Source organism: Chiroxiphia lanceolata, chromosome 5 (genome assembly GCF_009829145.1).
Source record: "Chiroxiphia lanceolata isolate bChiLan1 chromosome 5, bChiLan1.pri, whole genome shotgun sequence".
Lineage (NCBI taxonomy): Eukaryota > Metazoa > Chordata > Aves > Passeriformes > Pipridae > Chiroxiphia > Chiroxiphia lanceolata.
In genome coordinates, this window is record NC_045641.1 from 74,952,228 (window position 1) to 74,974,844 (window position 22,617).

The window sequence follows — 22,617 nt, forward strand, 5'->3', positions numbered from 1 at the left end:
AAAAGGCTTCAAGGTCTCAGCCTATTTAAATACCGGGCTTGAATGTGTTTACCAACACCCGAGAGTGGAGGAGGCGGTTTTGCAGACTTTTACAAAGTGGGGATATTTTAAAGAGAAAACAAACAAATATCATCAAAGATGTTGTGTCTTGTTAACAGGTGTTTATCAGGAAGGAACACTGGAGGTTTCCCACTGGCATGGGGCATAAGGCACCTGTATCTCCCTTGGATCACAGGGTGTGCTGGCATCCTGTCAGAGCTCTCCTACTGAATTAAGACATGCTCCTTCTCCTGGAATGTTTGAACACCTTTTTATTTGTATTGTAATCCCCTCTAAAGCATGCCAGCTTAGGGGAAATAGCTGTGCTCTCCACAACAGGACCTGTTGAGGGCAGAGATCAGCACTGCCCGGCTACAACGACCAGAGCCCTCCTCATTTCCTCCCCCTGGCTGCAAACACTCTCATCTGGAGAGAGCTGGAACCAATTTTTTTTTCACTGCATATTGAAGACAGACTCGGTGTTTGTTGGCCCAGGGCCCGACATGGCATTTGTGAGGATGAACCACAAGCACGAGTACTCCAGCTGAGCTGGGGAAGTGTGCACTACAGCAGGAACAACCTTCTCCCCCCCAGCCCTCTGCTCCAACACTGATAAGGCAAGAGGAGAACACCCTCCAGGCTTCCTTTGTCACTTCAGCCACAGCCTCCTCTCCCACCTCTCCCCACCCGAGACAGGCACATGAGCCCCTCCACAGGGTGGGCACGGTCAGGGCTGCATGAGCAGCTTTTTGGGGCGGCTTTTGCAGGAGTGTGAGGGGAGGAACATGGAAGTGATCCCGCAGGAATGGTGCTTGGCTTTCTTTTCCAGTCATCTGCAAGGCAACACAGCTGAGCTTTCATGGAGGAGAGAAGATATGTGTCCCTCGTAACTGAGCCTGTTCCCAACCAGAACACAGAGCAGAGGCTGCTCCACTCACACAGTTCATTCCTCTTATATCAGTCTGAATTTATGGTAAAATGCCTGGGTTTGCCCCTAGAATGAGCGCAGCACAAATTACACAAGGAGCTTTTCCCATATGAAGGAACAGCAGTATTCTGGGTCTCAGTTTCCAGAATGTTCACTGCTGTCCCTCAGCAAAGGTAGAACCATAAGACGGTGAATCGTGTCTGATTTAGCCAGCCTTGTTTGAGGGGAATCATGTCTGATTTAGCCAGCCTTGTTTGAGGGGAATCATGTCTGATTTAGCCAGCCTTGTTTGAGGGGAATCATGTCTGATTTAGCCAGCCTTGTTTGAGGTCAATGGGAGCTTCTGGATGCCCAAGTAACTTTCATTTTCAAAGCCATTAACATTCCATCTGTGCTCAGCAGAAGGTTGTTTATCTCCTGGAGGTAACTCCTATAAAATACCCTCCCTTTCTGTGTGACAGGAAAAAGTACTATGGCTCGAGCTCATTAGACTCATTTGACTGATTTATTCTGTTATTTCTGTCACTAAACCAGCAATTCAGTCAGTATTTTTCCATAATATTCTTAAGACTGTATTGCTGGCACTTAGTTTTTGCAGTTCTGTACTTACACAGTGGTTATAAAAGCAGTTGTGTGTTGTCATTCCTACCCAGATTAGGATGCACTCTATTCACTCTTGCTTTATCCAAATGCTGCAAATCTCTTAATAAACTTTCTTTCCTCTTTCACATTTAAATGCTTGTAAACAACTTTTATCCCCACTTCAAAACCGGGACAATTTCAGAGAAATTTGCCTAGAAAGAAAAAAAAAAGTCACTGTTTTTGTAAAAAAAAAAAAAATCTGAAAAACACTTTATTTCATCTAAATTAAAAAATAAATGAAGATGACATAATCCAAAATACTTTCATCAGTATTGAGTCAGATTTATTAACTGTAACAAACTGGATACAGTCTGATGGGGGTTTTCTGTGGTTGAAACAGATAAAACCTCTTGATGTTTAAGGTTAGGAAGAGCTGAGACACTCACCTCAGCATGTCCTCCAAGTGAATTATTAAGAATGCAAAGGTAGACAGGTCAGGAAACTGCAGTTAATATGTTTCCCTGATAGATTCCTCAGTCATTTATACCTCCTCTTTTTGTTAATCATTAAATCAGTCAATCTTTTCTTCTTCACATGTATCTAACTTATATTGCTGTGTAGAGATCTCAGACATTTTTTTCTCTCAGAAACCCTGCAGGGATTAACAAGATGTTTTATAAATCAAAGAGAAAAAAAAAATCAAGAAAAGAGGCTTCTTTTCTTTCTATAAGCAGGTTGGCTTCGCTCCCTTTGGAATTTTTTCTTCTTTAGTCTTGTTAAGAAAAAGTAATCTCCCCACCTTACTTACTGTGAACTCCTCTGTGAATTTCTTAAATGCAAAAGACAGGTAGGATGGTGCTTTTAGGAAAGATTTTGGGACAGAGTGTCTGTAGAGGTTGAAATATAACTTCAAAAGAAGGTATTTTTATGAATTAGGGCTTGAGGAAGAAAAGTTGGAAGCTGCTGTCAGCTCAGAGCTTTGTTTGCCAGTGGTCAATGACTGATGAGAAGAGATTACACAGCAAGCAAATAATGTTGAGTAACAAGCTTTGAAACTCTTCTGTAGTTTTAAACTTGCATTTACCTCTTGCATTTCTTCTGTACCAGCCTGAATAAATCTTCTTAATTACTAAAATCAGCATCTGGAACAAAAATTGATTTGTCCTGTAGCCCACAGGTTGGGTACAAGGTTGTTGCCGTTTCTGGCATTAGCAGAGGGATTGTGTGGCTGTGTCTGTGCTGCCCCTGCTCAGGGGATGGACTCCCCCACACACCCCTTCTCGGGCACGTTTCCCCCACTCTCCAGAGCTCTCCACCGACTGGCATCTTTCTGGCCTGTGCTCAGAGAGGTGTGGCAGCCCCATGGTGCCCTGCGCCAGGAGGGGACAGGAGGGACGGGGATGGCATCTTCTGGTTCAGGAGCTGCTTGCTTGGGGTCTAGTTTGGGTTTGCTGTAGCTCTGGGCTGTGTCACAGCACAAACGGCAAAGTTTATCTTCCTTTCCAGCTCCGACTTCCCTCCCCAGGATCACCTGCCCTGTCAGGCTTTGTGGGAAGGTGGCAATGCCAGTTATCCCACCCTGCCCTCTCCCTGCCCCGCGTTCCCGCAGCCCCCACCTCCTGCTCTGGTGCAGAGGAGTACACGTGAGAGGACAGGCTGTTGAGAGTGAAGGTATCCTCCCAAACGAGGAGAGGAATTCCTTAGAAAGGGCCTTTGCAGCAGATCAGTATGGGAGCAGAGCCACCCAACTCATTTAAGACTGGGATCATTGTTAAACAGTGAACACAGGCTGAATGTGTGTCGTGTCTAAAACTCAGCTGTCATTAATGGGATGGGAGAGGGGAGGAAGAAAAGACAAAAAGTGGCCCATTCATGACAAAACCAGTCATTATTCTTCCTTTACAAACAATGGGGGAAAAAGGGAAAAGTGCTCTCGTGAGAACCTGTATGAATTTCCTCAAGAGGGTGTACTTTAGATGGAGAATAAGCTAAATTCTGTGAGATATTGGGGTTACCAAGGTAACAATGCAGTGTTTTGAATGCAAAAGCAAATAGATGTATGAGCCCAAAGTAAATCATTAATGTGTGTCAGTATTTTGAGATGGGTTGGAGTGACTTATATTGTAGTCCTCTTTATTTAATATTTCAAAAGTGTTCTTTGATTTAAAAGCAAACACTTACAAGGCCTCTTTTCAGACAATTATGCCCCCTTTTCTACACAGCACTCTGAGAAGAGACTGGTTATTGATGCCATCTAACAGAACAAACACACAGACTTGATGGAGTCAAACAGGACAGAAGGGCCTTGGTACATCAAGAAACTTAAACAAGGGCATTATTTCAAGGTTGATAATATCCCAGGACTGCTCAGTCTCTGCAAACTTGCACTCAGCACCCTCTGAAGTCAGGCTCTCCTGGTCATTCTGCTTATAGTTTTAATTCCAGCAAACAGTTTTTGGTAACAGTATTTTTCAAATTAGTCTTCCTATAATAGATGAAAAAGTGGCTACAGAGAGGTTTGGGCTGGACATACCTTCTTGTTCATACCTATTTCCTTATTTTATACGATTAGTTCAGTCCAGGAGACCTGTTCATAACTGTATGACAAAAAACTGCTGAAGTAAGTTAAACAACCAAACAAAGAGATTTCTTACAGGATCACAACTTGGCCTTGACAGGTACCAAACCTCTGGTTGTTAATGGTTGCTAGTAACTGTCAGTGATCATTTTTTCAACAACTATTTCAAAATTATCACTATTTCAACAATCAACAATTATTCCAAAATCTCCCCATTTTCATTGCTATCCCAGGGACATACTGTAAGTTTGGGCTACATATTTAGTAGCACAAAACATGGTCATTTAAAAATGTCACTAAGCTGGAACAGAGCTACAGAGGTGTTTTGCTCATGGAAGCTTGGGACAAACGAGAGAGGAAAATATCCCAGAAGAAAAAAAACATACTGCACACTGAACATTATGGAAGGGAATTAAACTCTGATTTGTAGTTAGAAAATCTTTGTAACTACTTTCATTAGTCCGGTAAGGAAACTCAGTTCTCCTCTGAAATAAGAGATGTTAGATTTGTGGAAATTTATTCAATGCTGGAGCTTTTGCAGTTCACAATGCACATGAATGATTATAAAAACCAAGTTCCTAAGAATTTAAGGAGTGTTTCTTCCCAGGATTGTTTCTGGAGGCTCCTATTTGCTGTATGCTATTTGTGTCTCTTCTGTCTGGACACGTAAGGGACAGTGAGTTTGTAAGCAGCTTCCTTTGCTGGGCTGAAGGACGTGGGTGCCAAGAACCCCCCGGCTTCTGCAACCGTGCGATGGTCCGACCAAACACCCCTTTTCTTGCAAATCCCGCCTCTTTTAGACAATCCTGCCACTTCCAGGCACAGAGGGCAGCCTGCTGCTGGGAGCAAGGGCTTTCCCTGCAAAGCCATCCCACTGGGACGCTTCTCTCAGGGCATCCCAGTGAGAGGGCAGGTGTGCAGGAGAGATGTGCAGAGCGGCTGCAGGGCTGAGGCTCAGCACGGGAGGAGCGGGAACTCTGCCCACCTTCCCCGGGAAGCTCCCAGCCCCAGGAGGGTGCCACAGCACACCGCTGCTGACAGTTCCCTGAGCAGATTCCTTCCATGGGTAATTAGCCTTCACGGAGCATGAACGGACTAGTTTTCTATCGGAGGGCTGAATTTTAGCTGACAAATTAGACAGATTCCCCGAGGCCAGAGTTATGCGGCTTTGCCAGTCTCACTAAAAATGTGATTTATAACAGATTCCTCGGCAGAGGCACTCCTTGCTTCAGGAATGAAGGTGCACGCCGGGCTCAGACTGTGTCTAACATGATGGTCTTACAAAGCTTTGCCTTCTGCTGGAAAAAACTGACTCTGTTACCTGCTTTTGATTTATCAAGTGACTCCACATTTGTCCCACTGAATACGACAGTGCCGAGTCCTGGGTAACAAAAATGATGGGTGAAGGAGAAAGAGAGAAGAGAGAAGTCAAATCCCAGCCCCAGATCCTGCCAACCGAGGCTCCACCTCTGACCCACCACTGGGTTTTCTCCTGGTTTCCCCAGCCCGGTGAAACCAGTACTTGCATTCTGTGAATATCAGCACTTGCTCAGATTAAAAAGCAGGCTCGCCCTTCCCCGGCAGTGTCCTGAACATGTCTGTGTTTGCAGGGCGCTAATAGTTAATATTTTAATTATTAATTTATAGCAGTAACTGCGTGCCGTGTTCCTGAGGTACAAGGCACACCCAGGCTGGTGAGTTCTGGGGGAGGCTGAGGGAACCCATGGAGCTCAGATCTGGCGGGTGGGTGACGTGTGGCACACAGAGGGGACACAGGGCTGGTTGTGCTTGGGTGAGTTCGGGGCTTTGGGAGGACATTGCCCAGGTGAACAGATGGACAACCACCTCCTTCAAAATCTGCTTCTATATCCGGGGGAGCTGGGATATTTATAGCTCCAAAGCACTCGTACTCCCAGTCATTAAAGAGTGTGGGATTTTTAAATTTAGAAGCCTGTCATATAAATACAAATAATGACTTCTGCAGAGGCTGAATCTTATAATCAGCAAATGCAGGAAAAAATATATAATTTCATTTATATTTGTGGCTGATTAAGATATTGAAGATGTTGGTTTAAAAAAATTAATAATCTATCACTGTAGTCTACTGACATGACCTTGTGGGAAAAAGTCATATAAAACATGAATGGATAAAAGTTTCCTTCAGATACGTAATTAGATGATTTTTTTGGCCAGACTTTACATACCGGTTTAAAAGAAACATAATTTTCTTTTTTTTCAGGTCCACAGGTATGACAGGAAGGTTTCATCAGATATTTCTTCAGTGCGTTAAGGTTATGAAATTAAAAGGCAATAAAATATCCCCATATCCACAAATCTTCCGAAACCTTCTAGAGATATTATTTTTCTAGCAAAATTTCTTCCTTTTTTTTAAAGTTTAGGTTGCATGTGCCTTTCAAAGGAATATTAAGCTGGTATAGGACAACCCTAAGAAAATGAGTTCTGAGATTTTTAACTAGAACTTTACGAGCTTCGTAGGATTATATTAAAATGAATGCTCACAATTTCCAACACCCTTTTCTTGCAAGTATTTCAACTTACAGCTGCAAAAATCAACAGAGACCTAAAGAAAGGGATTCTGAAGAATTGAAGTTTAACCCCTTATTTCTTAGATTTGTATTTGTCAGCCTAACAACTGGGTATATTTTGTCCTTAGAGACAATAGATAATGTATGTGGCAACTTCTAGGCACCAATAGCATCTTCCCAAATATTATTTCTTAATGTGACATAAGACTGGTTTTCAGAGATGCTGCAAAAGCAAATGTTGTAGGTATTTGTTTCTTAACATGAAGATACCAATCCCAGGCCCGTTGCACTCCTCTTACAAAGCTTAGCTGCTGAACAAGTATTGTAGGTGCAGAAAACCTTCTAAAGTCTTGGGTTATTGTGATTCAGAATCCTCGTGACTATCCTGAGTTGGAAGGGACCCATCTCCTGTGTATTTAGTGTACAATAAAGACGAGTAGATCAACTCATTATTTTATATTTCACAAACGGGATTAATAAATGCAATGAACTCCACACCTGCAGTGGATAAATGACCCCTGCAGCCGGATGGTGTCAGGCTGAGTTCTGCTGCCCACTGTTTTGTCTCCACTAGATGTCAGGCTGCTGACAGTGCTGGAGGGGTTTAATCCCTGTGGCACAGTGAGGAGCACGGTCAGGATCACAGCTACAGTTCTCCACTTCCAATCACTCAAAATAGGAGATACTCTGAGTCACTATATCGATTTTTCTTGTCCTTCACTCTTTTGAGTCTTCTCCCTTCAGCAAATTTCTCAGCACTGACAAGGTCCAGCACTGCTGATAAACGGGAGCAGGGCTGAGTAACAGGGGATTCCCTGGGGGCATTTCCCTTTGCTCATCCATTCCAAAGGGGCCAGGCTTGACACATCTGTTAGGGAAGAATACATAACTCCTGAGTTCCTCGAAAATATTCAAGCACATGACTTTTTACTCCCCGACAGCAATGAGGTGGTGAGGAGCTTTTTGGCTGTTTCTGCTTCGTGGGGATATTTATTTTTATTTTCTGGGAAGAACATATAATTTCAGAAAGTAATCCCATGTCTCAAGTGGTATCTTTATAAGACCTCTCAAGGAAGCGGGCTGGACAGCAGGTGGATTAAATTTCCCAAGCAACAGAAGGAGGATAATATTTTCAGGCCTGTATGAAGGATTTTGGGGGATTTTGCTCACAGTGGCTGTTGCAGCCCGAAAAAGTAATTGTCCCATGTGCAGCTCTGCAAATGTGATGCAGTTGCAGCAGGTTTTATGTGCATGGGGGGAGTGACTCCACACTGTTTGGAAAAGCAGTGAGTCTGCTCCAACTCCCTGTCCTGTGGCCCAGAGTGGCTCCAGGGATGCACAAAAGCCTGGTGAGCTCAGCAGAGAGCACAGGGGTGATTTATGCACACTGGCTTAATAGCAAGTTTTGGGATGCTCAGTTGTCTGGGCTGCTGAAGTCCAGAAGAAATTGTTGCTGCTATCAAAACACAGGAAAAGCCAAGGTTTTCACGTGAGAGATGAGATCTGATTGTATTTGTATGGGAAATCCATATTGTATGGTACAACTCTCAAATTTAGCACTGCTCATGGGAGTCTAGGACTTAAAATAACACCGGATAGTGAAAAGGGTCACAAGAGGAGACTAGTAAAGGCACTCTTTCACCTTCACAGTCCTCCTTGAGACTCCTCCTTTCCCACTAAACCTTAAACAAGATGCTTGGAACTTATTTCAGATATCCTGTCTAGGCAGCATGATCCCTTTCCGTAAGCCCACCGCTTACTGCCACCTCCCCACATCCATCTTTTTTCCTTTAGTCTCATGATGGGTGTCCAGAGCAGCCTGCTCTGTGGAGAGGGATGCCCTTCCTGCCTTTCTGTATGGTCTGGAGCATCCCTGTCATTTCCTACAGAAACTAAACTCTGGTAACCAAATTTTTTCCCTGTAGCAGTGTTAAACCCTATATTAGTGTCAATCACAGAATCATGGAGTGGTTTGGATTGGGAGGGACCTTAAACTTCATCTCATTCCACACCCCTGCCTTGGGCAGGGACACCTTCCACTGGACCAGGCTGCATCCATAACAAAGGGGTGACACATACATCCCAGCATCAAATGCAATGGGGCCCTCAGACACACGTGTAGCATCTCATCTGAAGCCAAATAACCTCTGGAGTTGGCTTTGGACTGCAATAGCTATTCTTGGGTTTAAGACAGTCTGCAGTGTCCATTTCATATGGATTCTTCATTGCTATTGAAAACATCCAAAAAACTTAAAAACTGGCTTGTGTTCCACCTCTGGCAGCTAAAAAGATGGTGCTACCTCCTCTCAGATCTGCTCTTCCTCATCTTAATCCAGGTGTTCAGAATTCCTGACAAAGGGCTGTGTTTTGCCCCGTGTAAGCGTGAAGCTGAGGACTGGCATGAGGGTAGGGGCTCACTGCTCAACAACAAAGGCTAATCAAAAGCATTTCTCCAAGTGCATCAACCAATTTCACTGGATCATATTAAATACTATAACAAAAATAAAAGCATTTGGCCTACAGCTTCAAAGCTCTGTGGCCCAAGTCATACTTAATTTAACACAGACCCCAAATAAGAGTCGGAAAACTAATATTTATGCCGGAAATAGAACATGCAGTGGGATTTGCTCTTTACTGTAAAGTAACTTTTTCCAGAGCCCAAATTTTATCTTTTGCTGGAAGTTGCCCCCAGTAAATGCCAATATATACATTGTGATGACGAGTGGCCACCTCTTAGCATTTGAGATGGGAGGGATTCCCAGCCTTTGACCTGCTTTGCTTCCTGCAGAGCCAGCATTTGCTCTTTCTTCCAGAGTCTCTGCTGGGATGGATCTTTCTCTGTGTCCAGATTCAAACACCACTGCCTCAAGAGTCTGGTCTACCTCTTAATTTGATGGAGAATTCTTAAAAATAAATTCTGCATAAAATTATTTTCAGGTGGAATAATTTGCTCTAGGTGGATTTTTTTTTCCCCTTCTTGCAGTCCTCTAAGTCTCTGCTAAGAAAAATAAATGTTATTTAGACTGTAAGCTCTTTGGGGGAAAAGCTGGATTTTTAAGTGATCTGCCTGTGTTCACAGAACCGGACAGACCAGATGAGGTCGAGGTACAACACCTATGAGTAATAGTGGTTGGCCACAATTAAGTCTTTTTATCCCTGGGAAGCTTGATTCTCCCCCCCCCCAGGTATAAAGTTAACTTTTCATACTTAGGTTTAGAACAAGCTGAACTGTACTTTTGGAAAACAAATATTACACATTGAAAATGTAACTTTTTTGTTGTTGCTGCTGGTTTATTTTAACGCTTAAAAAAATTAATGTCATAGAATCACAAGAACGGACTGGGTGGGAAGAGAGCTTAAAGATCACGGAATTACAGAACAGGCTGAGTTGGAAGGGAGCCCGCAGCAGCATCGAGTCCAGCTCCTCGTTTAGTCCCGCCCAAGGGCGGGGACACCTTTAGACACTAAGTGAGATGTAATTATTCGCGTAATTTATGTATTTTTAGATGTGCCTCAGTGTTCGCTCAGAGGCCATTTTGCCGCCGGAACCGCGCGCGTCACCTCCCGCCGGCGGGGCGGCACCGCCGCCATCGCCCCTCACGGCGGGGGCGGGCCCGGCCATGGCGGGGGCGGAGCGGGGACATGGAGGGGCGGAGTGGGGCTGGAGCAGGGCTGGAGCAGGCCGGGCCATGGCGGGGGCGGAGCGGGGCTGGAGCAGGCCGGGCCATGGCGGGGGCGGAGCGGGGCCGCGCCTTGGCGATGGCGGCGGCTGGAGCTGGGTCGCTGTGCTCGGCCCGCCTGGAGAGCGTGCGGGCGCTGTCGGGGCTGCTCCGGGAGGCGCGGCGCAGGTAGCGGGGGGGGCTCGGCGGTACCGGCAGAGGGTCCCCGGCCCGGCCCGGCCCGGCCCTGCGCGCAGCCGGGAAAGGGGCGCTCGGTGCCCGCAGAACCCTCCGCCGCGGAACACCCGCACACCCCCGGCTGCCCCCGGGCCGGGCCGAGTGCTCGCACGGCCTGCACCGACCGCCGGCTCCTGCCTTGGGGCCGAAACGGGTCAGCTCCGTGCGATAGCCCAGCACGTGGTGTAGGCCGATAGGAAGGAAACTGCAGCGGACTGAGCGTTTTACCATTTAAGAACAGTGCCCGTGTCTAAGAACTCCCAGCTCGTGGTTCTGCTCGATGAAGGAAACACTCCTGTGTGTTTGGGGCTCCTCTGCCGGAGCGGGGCTCCTCGGCCAGAAACACGTGTCCCGGGATGCGTTTCCCCCGGGGCCGCGGTGCCCCAGCCACGGAGCAGTGTTGTGGCACGTCAGGAAGCGGCAGGAGCTGCACCGCTTCTTGCGAGTTGGAAGGTTCAGGCTCCACGAATATATTTCCTTGTGTCCTGAAACAAAACCAAATTCCAAACCTTCTTTCTGGTTGTTTAAGCTTCACTGTTTTCTTTATGGCTGAAGGCCAGCTCTGGTCTTGTTGTGCCACTTTGGTATTTCCCCCCCAGTATTGCACCACTGTAAAATGTAGTTACTCCCCCCACCCCTCGATAACCCTCTGTGATGCTGTGGTGGGTTTTTTAATGTTTTAATGTAGATAGAGAATGTGTGAGTGTATTGCTCTTGATCAACTCTGAGGCTGCAGAATGAAATACATACTCCCTGGGGATCTGAAATCTAATGTTGTAGTAATTTAGGGATATTAACCTACCCTGTTTTGTGTTTCCAGCACAAGTGCTCTCCCTTCTGTGTAAGTTTCCTCCACACCCTGACAGCCCTCAATGTTGGATGCACTGTGCTGTCAGTAACATGTAGACAAACATAGCAGTGTCACTGTTGGAGCAAAAAGTCTTATGAGACACTTAGAAAATGTGAACAGTGAGTAAAGACTAAGAGAATGAGTTTTGTTCAGTCCAGGAAAGAAAACACGACAGCAGCAGAGGTGGGAGATGATGTCTCCAGACATGTCAAAGGGATTATGGATAGGATGTGCATGGACATGGTGGAGTTGGCAGCTTTTGGATAATGTTGGACTCGATCTTAAGGATCTTTTCCAACCTCGGTGATTCTGTGGTTTGATTTATGGATGTGATCACTTATGAAAGAGGAGGTAGAATTTCTAATTTTATGTTTAGACATTTGAGTGTGCAGCAGAACACAGGTAATACTGTATCACATACAAGTGTTTGATCAAGAAGGTTGTAAATTCTCCTTTAGGGAGAGTTTTCTGTGTGAGCATTTTATTTAATGCTACTTTACATTTGATCTCATTTCATTTTCTTCTGTTTGATCTTGAGTACACAAGTCTCTTTAAGGTTCAGGGAGGCTGCATCTGGATTTCCTTTGCTGACCCTGGTCAGAAGGATTGGATGAGCAAATTGATTGAACTTCCTTTAGCAATGCCATGAACTCAGGTGTGGCTCCTCTTCACCAGCAGGTGATATCAGAGTTAGCAATGTGTGTCAGGTGTTTAACTCATCTCCATTCAAGTTGATGATCCTCGTGGGTGCCTTCCAACTCAGGATGTTCATGATTCTGTGATCTAATGTGGGACACCTGAACTGTGTTAATTAATTAGCATCTTCTAAAGCAACATGCAGTGTCACGTATAAACAAGGCAGCCCTGTGCACTGGGGAGACTTTTTCCTTTTCCGTAAGATTCCAAAGAGCTGTTGAAAAGTCATGGGGAATACTAAGGGAACAGAACTCTCCTACAGCCCCTTTTCTGAAAGGGCTGGTGGGAGGATTGTGTGATTTGTTTTGCTCTTCCTACTTGAAAGACTTTGTGTACTGTGCATAGTTAAAGATTGTTGCAGAAACATCTTCGGGTTTACAGCGAGAAGTGTCATTGCCAGAGGCTTTTTGGCAGCAGGGCATTTTTTTCTCTTTTTCACTGCAAATTTATTTATTTCAGAGAAGTGGCAGAAGAAAGTGTATTTCGGGACCTCCTGGAAATCCTGACCAGTGCCTCCCGTGCCATTGAGCAGAGCTGCAAGGACTCCTGTGTGCTGGCAGATGTGGACACCTGCCTGCTGCTCATAGCAGAGTGCTTCAGGTGCCTGAGGAATGCCTGTGTGCAGTGTGCCAGGAACCAGCACCTCCTGAGGTACAGTCAGCAGCTGGTTTAGCCCACGAAAAATTATCACCTTCTGATGTTTGTGTGCTTTCGTACAGAGATTATTGTTTTACAGTGCTGAGTTGATTGATTTATTAACTGGCAGTTTCTGATTGATACAATCACTTGAAATCAAATATGCAAGAAACAAAAACAGCTGAGCTATTTGTAGGTCAGAGTTTGGGGCCCTGCTGAATAATGGAATAAGCATCTGGGTCCTTAATATGAGTTGATGATGCAAATGCTATAAGCCTGTTGGAAGCCTGACTGTATAAATACCCATTTTTTTATCTTTCTTCAATTTTTTGGATACATAATGAATGAGTAAATAGTCTTAATTATCAGTTAAAGAAGTAGTATGTCTTTTAAGGTACATTTAGATCTGTCTGGCCCTCATGGCAAAGGACAGCATATAGAACTTATGCATATTAACCCTGATACATGCCCAGGCAAACTGATATTAATGGAGGAAAAGTCAATCTGGCTCCTTGAGTTATTTAGCCTCTCTTATTTTTGCCTGTGCCTCTTGCAGCATTGAAGGGATGCCTGGGACACAACAAGCTGTAGTTAGTGAAAACCTGGTAGTCTGGCTGCTGTTTTTTAAAAACCCAACAAAACAGCAACACTCTCCCTGCCCCAATCCTGCCCAAGAACCTCAAACCAAATGACCAAAAAAAAACACCCAAAGGCCTGTTACAAGTTTCTTGGATCACAAAGACTTACTGTGGAGTACAGTCTGCAAATTTGGCTTCTTGGGACTTGTCAAATTTGATTTATTGAACTAAATGTAATTTTGCCCTGGGACCAAGTTGTAGCTTCTGTGCTGGGGCAGAGTTTTGTTAATGCCACAAAAGTTGCAACTCAGACCATTCTGAGATGGCACCTATGATTTTCCTCCTCACTGGAGGAAGGATAAATGGTTACTTGACCTTCCCTGCATCCCTCTGAGAGTTGTGTATGGTTCCCTTGGAGCTGGCCCCCTTGGTTTTTGATGGTGTCACAAACTGCTTTGTTGGCACTGAAAATCCTCCAAGTTTATTACAAAGTAATGTACGTGACTCTTTCCCTGGATACTTTTAGACAAGTAAAGCTCTTCAGATTATAGGAATAATTTGCTAATTTTTAACATCTGATTAGAAGAATAGCAAAGAGAGAGGAAAGGGTACTTAGCTCTGAAGGTACTGTGTCCAAAATTGTTAGAATGCAGGCTGATGCTGTAAACCCCTTTGATTTGCTTCTGATGGCAATAATGTGGCTGCTGATAGGCAGTCAAGTAGGAGAAACTGGTTTTTATTTTGGTGAAAAGCCTTTTAATTTTATTCAAGTGTATTTCATATTGAGTGAATTATTATTTTTTTCTCAATTTAATAATAGGAACTTGGGTCTCATCTCTACATCTGTCCATTTGGTCAAACTGCTTCATGGAATGCAAGTCAAAGAAGAATTGTTATTGCCTGGTAAGGCTGGGGATTTTGTTAAATGTATAGCCTGCACTATATTTTTTTTGTGGGGAGGTATAATGTCCCTTTACTGATGTGTTTGTTTGATAAAGGTTAATTGTTTCTTCAGTTGTAGTTAAAAATCAGGGGAGAGTCTCTCTTACATTGCTTGAAAAAAATCTTGGCCTCATGTCTAGTCCAGTTGTATTTTCCATGAACTGTTCCCTGTAGATTGTTAAAGGAAAGATATGTTGAAACTCTAAAATGAACCAGGATATCTGGACTGCAAAAATGAAAAGCTCCTGCAGTACCTCTCTTCAAAACATGTTCTGCCGTTTTACTGTCTTTTTATTCCATGTGCAAACGTAGGGAAATGATTTTTTTTTTTTTTTGATGATACTTGAACTGATTTGTCTGATTCCAGGAAGCAGATTGTGGCTGTGACTTTTTAAAAATGATTTTTAAATTTTCTTTTGTGCACGGTGCTTGCTGGACAGTCACGACGATACCTGCCAAGAATTAGGTGCTGATTTGAGTAGTGTTCATGTTTCCTTAGTGGGTGAATTTTTTCTTTCTATGCAGTGAAGGGAAAATGTGACTCCAGAGCCCTTCCTCCCCAGTGGTTGTTACTGCTACTGATTTCTCCCAAACTCATTTCACTGGATTAAGGCATTTTCAGAGAGTGATGAGGAACATTTGGTTTGTCTCTTTACTTTCATTTCTTTTCATTCCCGTTCCTTGGATGAGGTTTTCCCTGGGTTCCCGCTGCTGCTTTTGTACCATTTTGTGGAAGCAAGTGAAACAACTGTCCTAAGTACCTGCCCCTCAAACACCTTGATGAAGCTGGGGGGGAGCAGTGAGGTCCAGAACACTGGGCTTTCTTTGGCTAAGTTTGCTGCTCAGTTTGGCTCAAAACAAAGCCTTCCAGGCACGTGAGGGTTTGTGCTTAAGCCAAGGTCACTCCTGCACCTGTTGCTGGAATGGTGCTGCCAGCATGGCCTTTCAGTGTGGGAGGGCCAGAACTATAAGCCCTGTGGGTGACAAAAAGAGGGCTTGCTCAGTGGCCAAGAAGAGGAGGAACTGATGGCACCCAGGAGTGACTTTCAAGCCATGTCACAGGGAGGACTGGGAACCTCTCTGTAGACCAGTGAGATAAAAGGAAAAGTGTTGGGAGCTGAAATGCTGCTTTTGTCCAGCCTGACACTGTCCCTGCTGGGGCCTTGGACAGCAGAGGACAAGCTGTCCAAAAGCTGTCCTGGGGAGGTGGGCTCAGAGGGGCTGCCCAGCAGCTGCAAGAGAGGGAGCAGGATGTGCCCCTTGTTGGGTACAGGCATGGCCTGAGGTTTCCCCCATAGTCTCATTGCTGCTGTCCCCTCCTTTGTCCCCTCCTTGCTGGACTGTCACACGTGTGTGCTGGTCTCTGCCTGGGGGGCTGAAGAACCAGCAGGGAATCTTGCTGAGAAAAAAAAAAAAAAAAGGAGGGATGGAACCCAGTCATTTGGTTATCTGCTTCAGGCTCCTTTTCCTAACCACAGGCTGGTGTACCATCTGTTTGTCACCATGAACACAAGGGTGGCATTGACCAGACAGTTTCTAACAGTATTTCGGTCAGAGTTGTTCTGGGACTGTTACTCAATGTAGCCATTCAGTAAACACGTTGGAGTTGGAACTAAAATTTGCTGTATTGGCCCAGGACAAGTGGCTCATCTGATACTGTTGGGGAACCTCAGTGAAGAGTGTGGCTTATGTATTCCCCGTGTCTCAGCACAACAACACAAAAATTCTAGACAAGCAAGTGTTGCTAATTCCTTGCTGAGTGATCTGATGAACTTTGTTCTAAGTGGAAATCAAGCTGGTGCCCGGAGCAGCAGCTCCTGCTGCAGGGGGTGCCTCGGAAGGGAACAGTTCAATTTGACTGTGGATTATCAGTGGTGGTGTCAGAAGCGAAGCAAATCGCTCAATTGGGCTTTGATAGCACTGCTGAAACAAAAGAAACCCATGAAATCAGTAAATGGTACTGGGTTTATTAACTGTAATTCTGCTTCGTGATTCCCCTCATGTTTCATGTAGGGGATCAGGTCACGGGGCTAGAGTAGCATGTGTATTTTGTTCTAGCAGATAATTAGGTGTAAAGTGGAATATTTCAAGGTATTCACTTGGATATGTGTCCTATTTCCTCCCTCAAATGGCTGCTTGGATTGGGTGATCCCTCTTGGTGCCTGTTTATATCCTTAGGTTTTTTAAAGTACCTTCGTGTTGCTTCCACAGCAGCAGAATAAAAGGAGAAAGAAGCAATGCTGTATTGCAGTCTGAACAGCACTAAATAGTGTTTCAGTCTATGTTCCTGTGAAAAATTCCCTGAGCAAATCATTGTAGCCTGAGTAAATTTGAGGTTCCAACATTATTGTATTTATGAAGATGAGATGGAAAATTCTTCCTGCAGACAGAAAAATTGGTTTAACCTGATCTGTGGTATGTTTGCACTCTTATCCACTGGTAAGTCTGAGTGGTGGGGTAATTATTGTAGGAAAGTTCAGTGTAGTAAAATTGGAAATGGATAAAACCAGAAATGAAATAAAGTATATATTCTGTGGCCACTACTGTGACCAGTGTGGTGGTTCTGAGGGAGGGGATGTGATCAAAGCAGCCAAAAAGCAGGTGTTGTGCAAAGTAGTGTGACCAAAAACTGTTGCTAATAGTTATTCAATTAAATCCAGAATCCTTTGCATCTTCTCTGCTAGGAGAAATACTTTAAAAATAGTTTATCTTAGGCCCAGGTGTTATATACATGGTTAATTGGGCTCCTCACTTCAGTACATTTACTGAAACAACTCTACAGTGAGTTTTCAGCATATTTTTTTCTTTTTTTAATGGTACCGAAAAAAATCCTGTGTGCTTGTAATGTACTTGTCCCAGCCAGCTGTGAACAAAGCTTTTGTTTTGAGTGCATGATAAGGCAGTGGGCCAGAAAACTTGAAGGTGAGTTGGAATGCCTGTCCTGAAATAGCTCTTTAAGGCTTCAGATAGGTTTAAAAATAAATAGTTAATTCTTACATATGGCATATAAGGGTTGTCCAATCCCACCTGCAAGCCAGCTGTCCCTGTAATAATATTCTCCTTTCCTTTCCATACTTACATTAAAAAAACCCCAGCATTTTTAGGCCTTTCCTGTGAGGTGTTGCTGCAGTTAGCTGTTTGTCCCCACTCTTTCCCCCAGCTTACTTCCCAAGTTAGTCTGAGTTGCATTCCACAGCCTTGTGTCTCTTCTCATAATTGCTTACAGTGCATAACAGGAATCTGTCTGAAGCAATTTTATACTACTTGGAGGAGAGACCCTGCTCTCAGGAGTTGCACAGTGAAGCCAACAGCTAGATGAGTGCAGAGAGTTCGGAGAATCATGGAATGATTAGGATTGGAAAAGCCCTCCCAGCCCAGGGATCCCCCCTGTGCCCGATGCCCCCCTTGTCCCCCAGCTCAGAGCACTCAGTGCCACATCCAGGCCTTCCTGGGACACCTCCAGGGATGGGCACTCCAAACCTCCCTGAGTGGCGGTCTGAAAATAAAAGCTAAACACGATCCCAGTATGGGGGAACTGGAATACTTTATTGAACACGAGAACACTATTTTAAAGGTATCTGAGGTTGGACATGTTAATGAAGGGGACGAGCTATGTTAATTAGGGAATTACACAAGTTTTTACTACCGTTGCCCAATGGGTTAAACATTTCCTTCAACTAAGATTACATAGGGGGAAAGGATTAAGGGGTTTAGACATGGTTTGATACAATCATCTCAAAAGTCTTTTCTGATATCTGCTGGAGACAGGCTTGATCCATAAGGTAGAACTTTAACAGGTCTTGTGAGAAGGGTCCAGCTCCTTCAGATCACAAGGTTTTTGTCAGCCCTTGTTTTCCTTTGCTGAAAGCTGGGTTTGGGCTCCTACATCCCTGGGTAGCCCCTTCCAGTGCCTGACCACCCTTTCCAGGAGGAAATTCCTCCTGATGTCCAACCTGATCTCACCTGGCACAGCTTGAGGCTGTTTCCCCTCATCTTGTCCCTTGTTGCCTGGGAGCAGAGATACTCCATTTTTTACTTTAAGTTGTAGGGAAAAATTGAAGTCTCTGCAGAATATAGATTTAGTGGAATTTTTACAGTACCCTCACCACATCCCTTTTGTTTATTCTTTTAATTAAAAAAAGAAAAGTCTCATCATAGCAACCTTTTTTTTTTCCTGCTCTGGGTACAAAGGCAAAAAGCACTTGCCAGAGGAGCAGCTGATGAAGCTGCCAGATGAACTTTATCTGAACTTGAAGCAGACCCACATCTCTTAAGAGCTAAGAAGTAGTTCAGTATGTTTGGGATTGTAGCAGACATAGGAAATATCCTTGTCAGAAGCCCAAGTAGAAAATCTCCTTCACTTCATTGCATGTGTCTTGTGGGGTTAGGTTTGTTTCTTTTTTTCCTATGGCAAATCCTAAGCTTTCCAGCAGAACTTTGGGAAGGTACATTGAGGTTTGTCAAGATGATGGATCTTTAAATTCTAGAGTGAGAGATCTGGATTTAGGATTCATCTCTGAAATCTGGAAAAAAAGAAAAGATAGTTGCAAGCAAAGGCACATGTGTTTTGCAGCGTGCTTATGTTCTACAGGCATGTCCCATTTGATCCTCTCATTTATTCCCACTCCAGCTTGGACACGAGGAGCTTTAATCTTTTTGTTTGTAAATAGATCTTCTCAAACCTTTCACCGCCTCAAAATACTGCTGATGCTGAAGAATGTGCCTTGAATTCCAACGTAATTGCTTAAAACGATCATCTGCCAAAATACTTTTCTACCCTCTCCTATGAAAAGGCCCTGAGTGCCTGATAGCTGCCCTGCCTGAGACAATTTGTTGTGCAAGTTCTCTGAATGAGGTGATTGTCCTCTCTGAGCAGAACTGAGCTCTCAGTGTGTGCCTGGGAGGTGCTCTGAGCATGGCTCCAGCATTCCAAACTTCCAGGGCTCCTGGGGATGCAGAAGCTTGAGTTAAATCAAGTAGCACAGGTGTTGTGTTATTGTACTGTGCTGACACCGTGGCCCTGAAGTTTTTGGAAGTTTTAACCAGTCAGGGTAAGCTACCTCAAAAATGTGTTAATGGGGAATCCCAGAATCCTTAAGGTTGGAAAAGCACTCCCAGGTCATCGAGTCCCCCCTGTGCCCGATGCCCCCCTTGTCCCCCGGCCCAGAGCACTGAGTGCCACGGCCAGGCCTTCCTGGGACACCTCCAGGGATGGGCACTCCAAGTCTCCCTGGGCAGCCCCTTCCAGTGCCTCACCACCCTTTGCAGGAGGAAATTCCTCCTGCTGTCCAACCTGACCCTCCCCTTGCACAGCCTGAGGCTGTTTCCTCTCCTCCTGTCCCTTGTTCTCTGGCCTGACCCCCCCCCCCGGCTCCCCCCTCCTGTCAGGGGGTTGCAGAGCCAGAAGGTCCCCCCTGAGCCTCCTTTTCTCCAGGCTGAGCCCCCCAGCTCCCTCAGCCCCTCCTGCTGCTCCAGCCCCTTCCCAGCTCCGTTCCCTTCCCCCGCACATGCTCCAGCCCCTCCATGTCTTTTATGAGAGGCCCAGAACTGGACACAGCCCTCAAGGTGCCTCTGCAGTGCAGGGCACAGTCCCTGCCCTGCTCCTGCTGCACACACCGTGGCTGATGCAGAAATTTCTGATGCAGAATGTGACCAGCCTGTGTTCATGGCACAGGCACTGCTGGGATCTCAGCCAAAATCCATGCCCAGGTGTGCTGGCAGTTAGAGCAAGGTTTGGGGTGTTCACTGCTCTGAATGCTACAAAGCCCAGGAACTTTGGCTAAATCGTAGTGGATAATAAGCTGGAATCCTTAAACAGGAATTTGACTTTGCTTCCAGTTTTCTGCAAAGTGTTCAGGTGTAGTTAAACAGCTACAGATACTCTCTTCAGAACAGAACTTAAAGCATTCCTTTAAAAGCAGTGCTGAAAGATGACCCCGTGTAAATTTTTTAATACTGTGCTTATTATAGTAACTTGAGCATTTTCTGGTAGGATGTTCAGCAACGTGAATATCAGGTGTCTAACACCTGTTCCTGCTTCCTTTCTTGAGGGAGGATGTGTGGGAAAATATGGAATATCTGGTTTTAAACATTTTTCAAGGACTGCAAATGTCATGTTCTTACAAGGGAGCTATAGAAAATGTGTCTTGCTTTGAGCCTTTTTTCCCTGCCCTTTTTCCCCCTGCCCTTTTTTCCTCCCACCTCTTTTCCCACCTTTTTTTCTTGCCTTTTTCTTCCTACCTTTTTTTCTTCCTTCCCTTTGTCCTGCTGTCTTTTTTCCTCTCTCCCTTTTTTCCCTCTCCTCCTTTTTTAGCTCTTCTCTTTTTTTTCCTCTCTCCTTTCCTGATGCCTCTTTTCTCTCTGCCCACCAGGAGCATTAGTAATCCCCTGGGAATCCCTTGGGAATCCCTTGTGTTTGGCCTCAGTCTGTGGTGTTTAAATGCTCTGGCTGGTTTGATCAGCTCTCATGCATATTTTGTTTTAGTTAATGAAAGCCCAGTTACCCCAGACCTTGGTACATATGGGTTGCTCCTTGTCTAGGAAGCAAATGCCTTGGGAAGTACATTTTAGTCTATCAGTGCAGAAGAGACAGCACTGAGTAACCTTGGAATTCAAAGCTCTGTCCAAATAAAAATATCACTCCTTTATAGACATTAAAAATAAAAACATAACATGGGGCTGTGTGTGTGCTTCAGCAGTAAGATCTAAGGGACCTAGGCCTATATATAGGTTCCAGAGATTACGTTTCTTGCAAAAGCCAGATGGGATGGAAGCATTTCATCTTTGATGAAGTAACAAGACCTCTCCTGAGGTCTGCAGGAGAACATCCCAGGGTTGAGCAAAGAAGGATACTTGATTTCCTTGTAAGCTTTTGAAGGTGAAGACGTGCTGTGTTTCAAAAGCCACTGAACTGTAAGCTGTAGGAGTTCATGTAGCACTAGAAAATCACGTTGAAGTTTCCTTATGAGAGATCCCTGAAAATGGATGGGAAGAGGAGAAAAAGACATTCTCAGCAGCTGCACTGGGTACCTCCTCCCTTCTGAAAAGTTGTTAATTCAAAGTCATTGTCCAAGATTTACAGAAAAGGAGATGTTTAATCAAATGTTTTTGTTTTGCTCAGTAAGAATCTGAGTAAAACAGGGTTGCATTGTTATATTGCAAAATGGATGAATACCAGGGAAGTGATTGCAATAATTTCTACTTCTTTAAGAGAGGCTGGGAGAAATAAAGCTTCGGTTCTGTCATGGCTCAGTGAGACAAACCAGAAAATGTTCCTTTGCTCTGACCTTTTCCCATTTCTGCACTGAACCACTGGCAGATTGGAATGGCAGTGGAAAACTGAGACTGGCTAACTTGCAAGGTAGGGAAGGGCAAGGAAAGGAGGCGGTCTCAAACCTGCCAAACCACGCTGAACTGGTTTTCCTGTATGTTTCTTAAATGGGCAGCCACGTGTCCCTAACCGTTTACAGTTTCTTGTCAATATTTATCTGTTTATTTGTTTTCTTCCCCTAGAAGGCAGTGGCAACAGCAGAGTCTTTTGATCCCCTTAAAAAGACTACCTTCCTACAGCAGGAAAATGAGCTAGGAGGAAATACTCAGGCCTTTTTGGGAGTGCACTGGAGTGCAGAACCAGTTAGATGGAAATCTGGATATTTAAGGCTTAATTAGCTTGAAAATCTGAGCATTTATGGTTTATCTACTAACATCAGAGTCTAACTATTTTCCCCCACATTTTTGATACTTTTGTGTGTACCTTATCCTTTGAAATGCCTGGTCATTCAGCAATGTATTTTAAATGAACAGGAAGGAGAAACAGAGTGGTCAGTTATGGAACCTGAATGTTCTTCAATGAATGCCAATATCGACCAAAGGAGTCACTATCTTATCTTTTGTGCTTGTGTTTTATGTGTTGTCTAATAACTTTCATTCTCCTATTTATTCTTTAAAAAATTGCATTTTGCTGTCTCTACTTTTGTAGTACTTTAATTCCTGTTGCACTGAACAGTTACATTTCCAAATCACCACTAATGATATAAAAAATAAATATTTTAAAGTATGCCTGGAAGGTGAGATGGGAACACACTTTGTAGACTTTGACTGGAAGACATCATAGCCAGAGCAATATTCAGAGCTCACCCAATGCATTTGGGAACCATTCCTGAGATTTATTGTCTGTGGCTGGGGTGTGTAGCTGTCTGAACATGTGTCTTCACACAAGCTTTGTTATATGGATTTGGAGAAGGTTAACTTCCTGATTTTGTCCTGGAGACTCATACACAATGGCTGCTAAATTTAAACCAGAGGGATTAAGGAAGGAAAGTTCATCCTTCCTCTCTTCCCACATCA

At 44.5% G+C, this 22,617-nt stretch overlaps 1 protein-coding gene across 2 annotated transcripts in view; it reads left to right on the forward strand.

The window, feature by feature from the left end:
* Positions 1 to 10,416: 10,416 nt before the first annotated feature.
* Positions 10,417 to 22,617, forward strand: part of ATXN10 (ataxin 10) — a 67,660-nt gene continuing 55,459 nt past the window's right edge. Inside the window, exons 1-3 of one of the 2 annotated variants that reach the window (XM_032689331.1) lie at positions 10,417 to 10,521; positions 12,575 to 12,766; positions 14,150 to 14,232. In XM_032689331.1, the coding sequence (XP_032545222.1) occupies positions 10,433 to 10,521; positions 12,575 to 12,766; positions 14,150 to 14,232 (364 nt within the window). In that variant the 5' untranslated portion in view covers positions 10,417 to 10,432. The remainder of the gene's footprint in view (positions 10,522 to 12,574; positions 12,767 to 14,149; positions 14,233 to 22,617) is intronic. The other variant, XM_032689332.1, reaches the window with a different exon arrangement.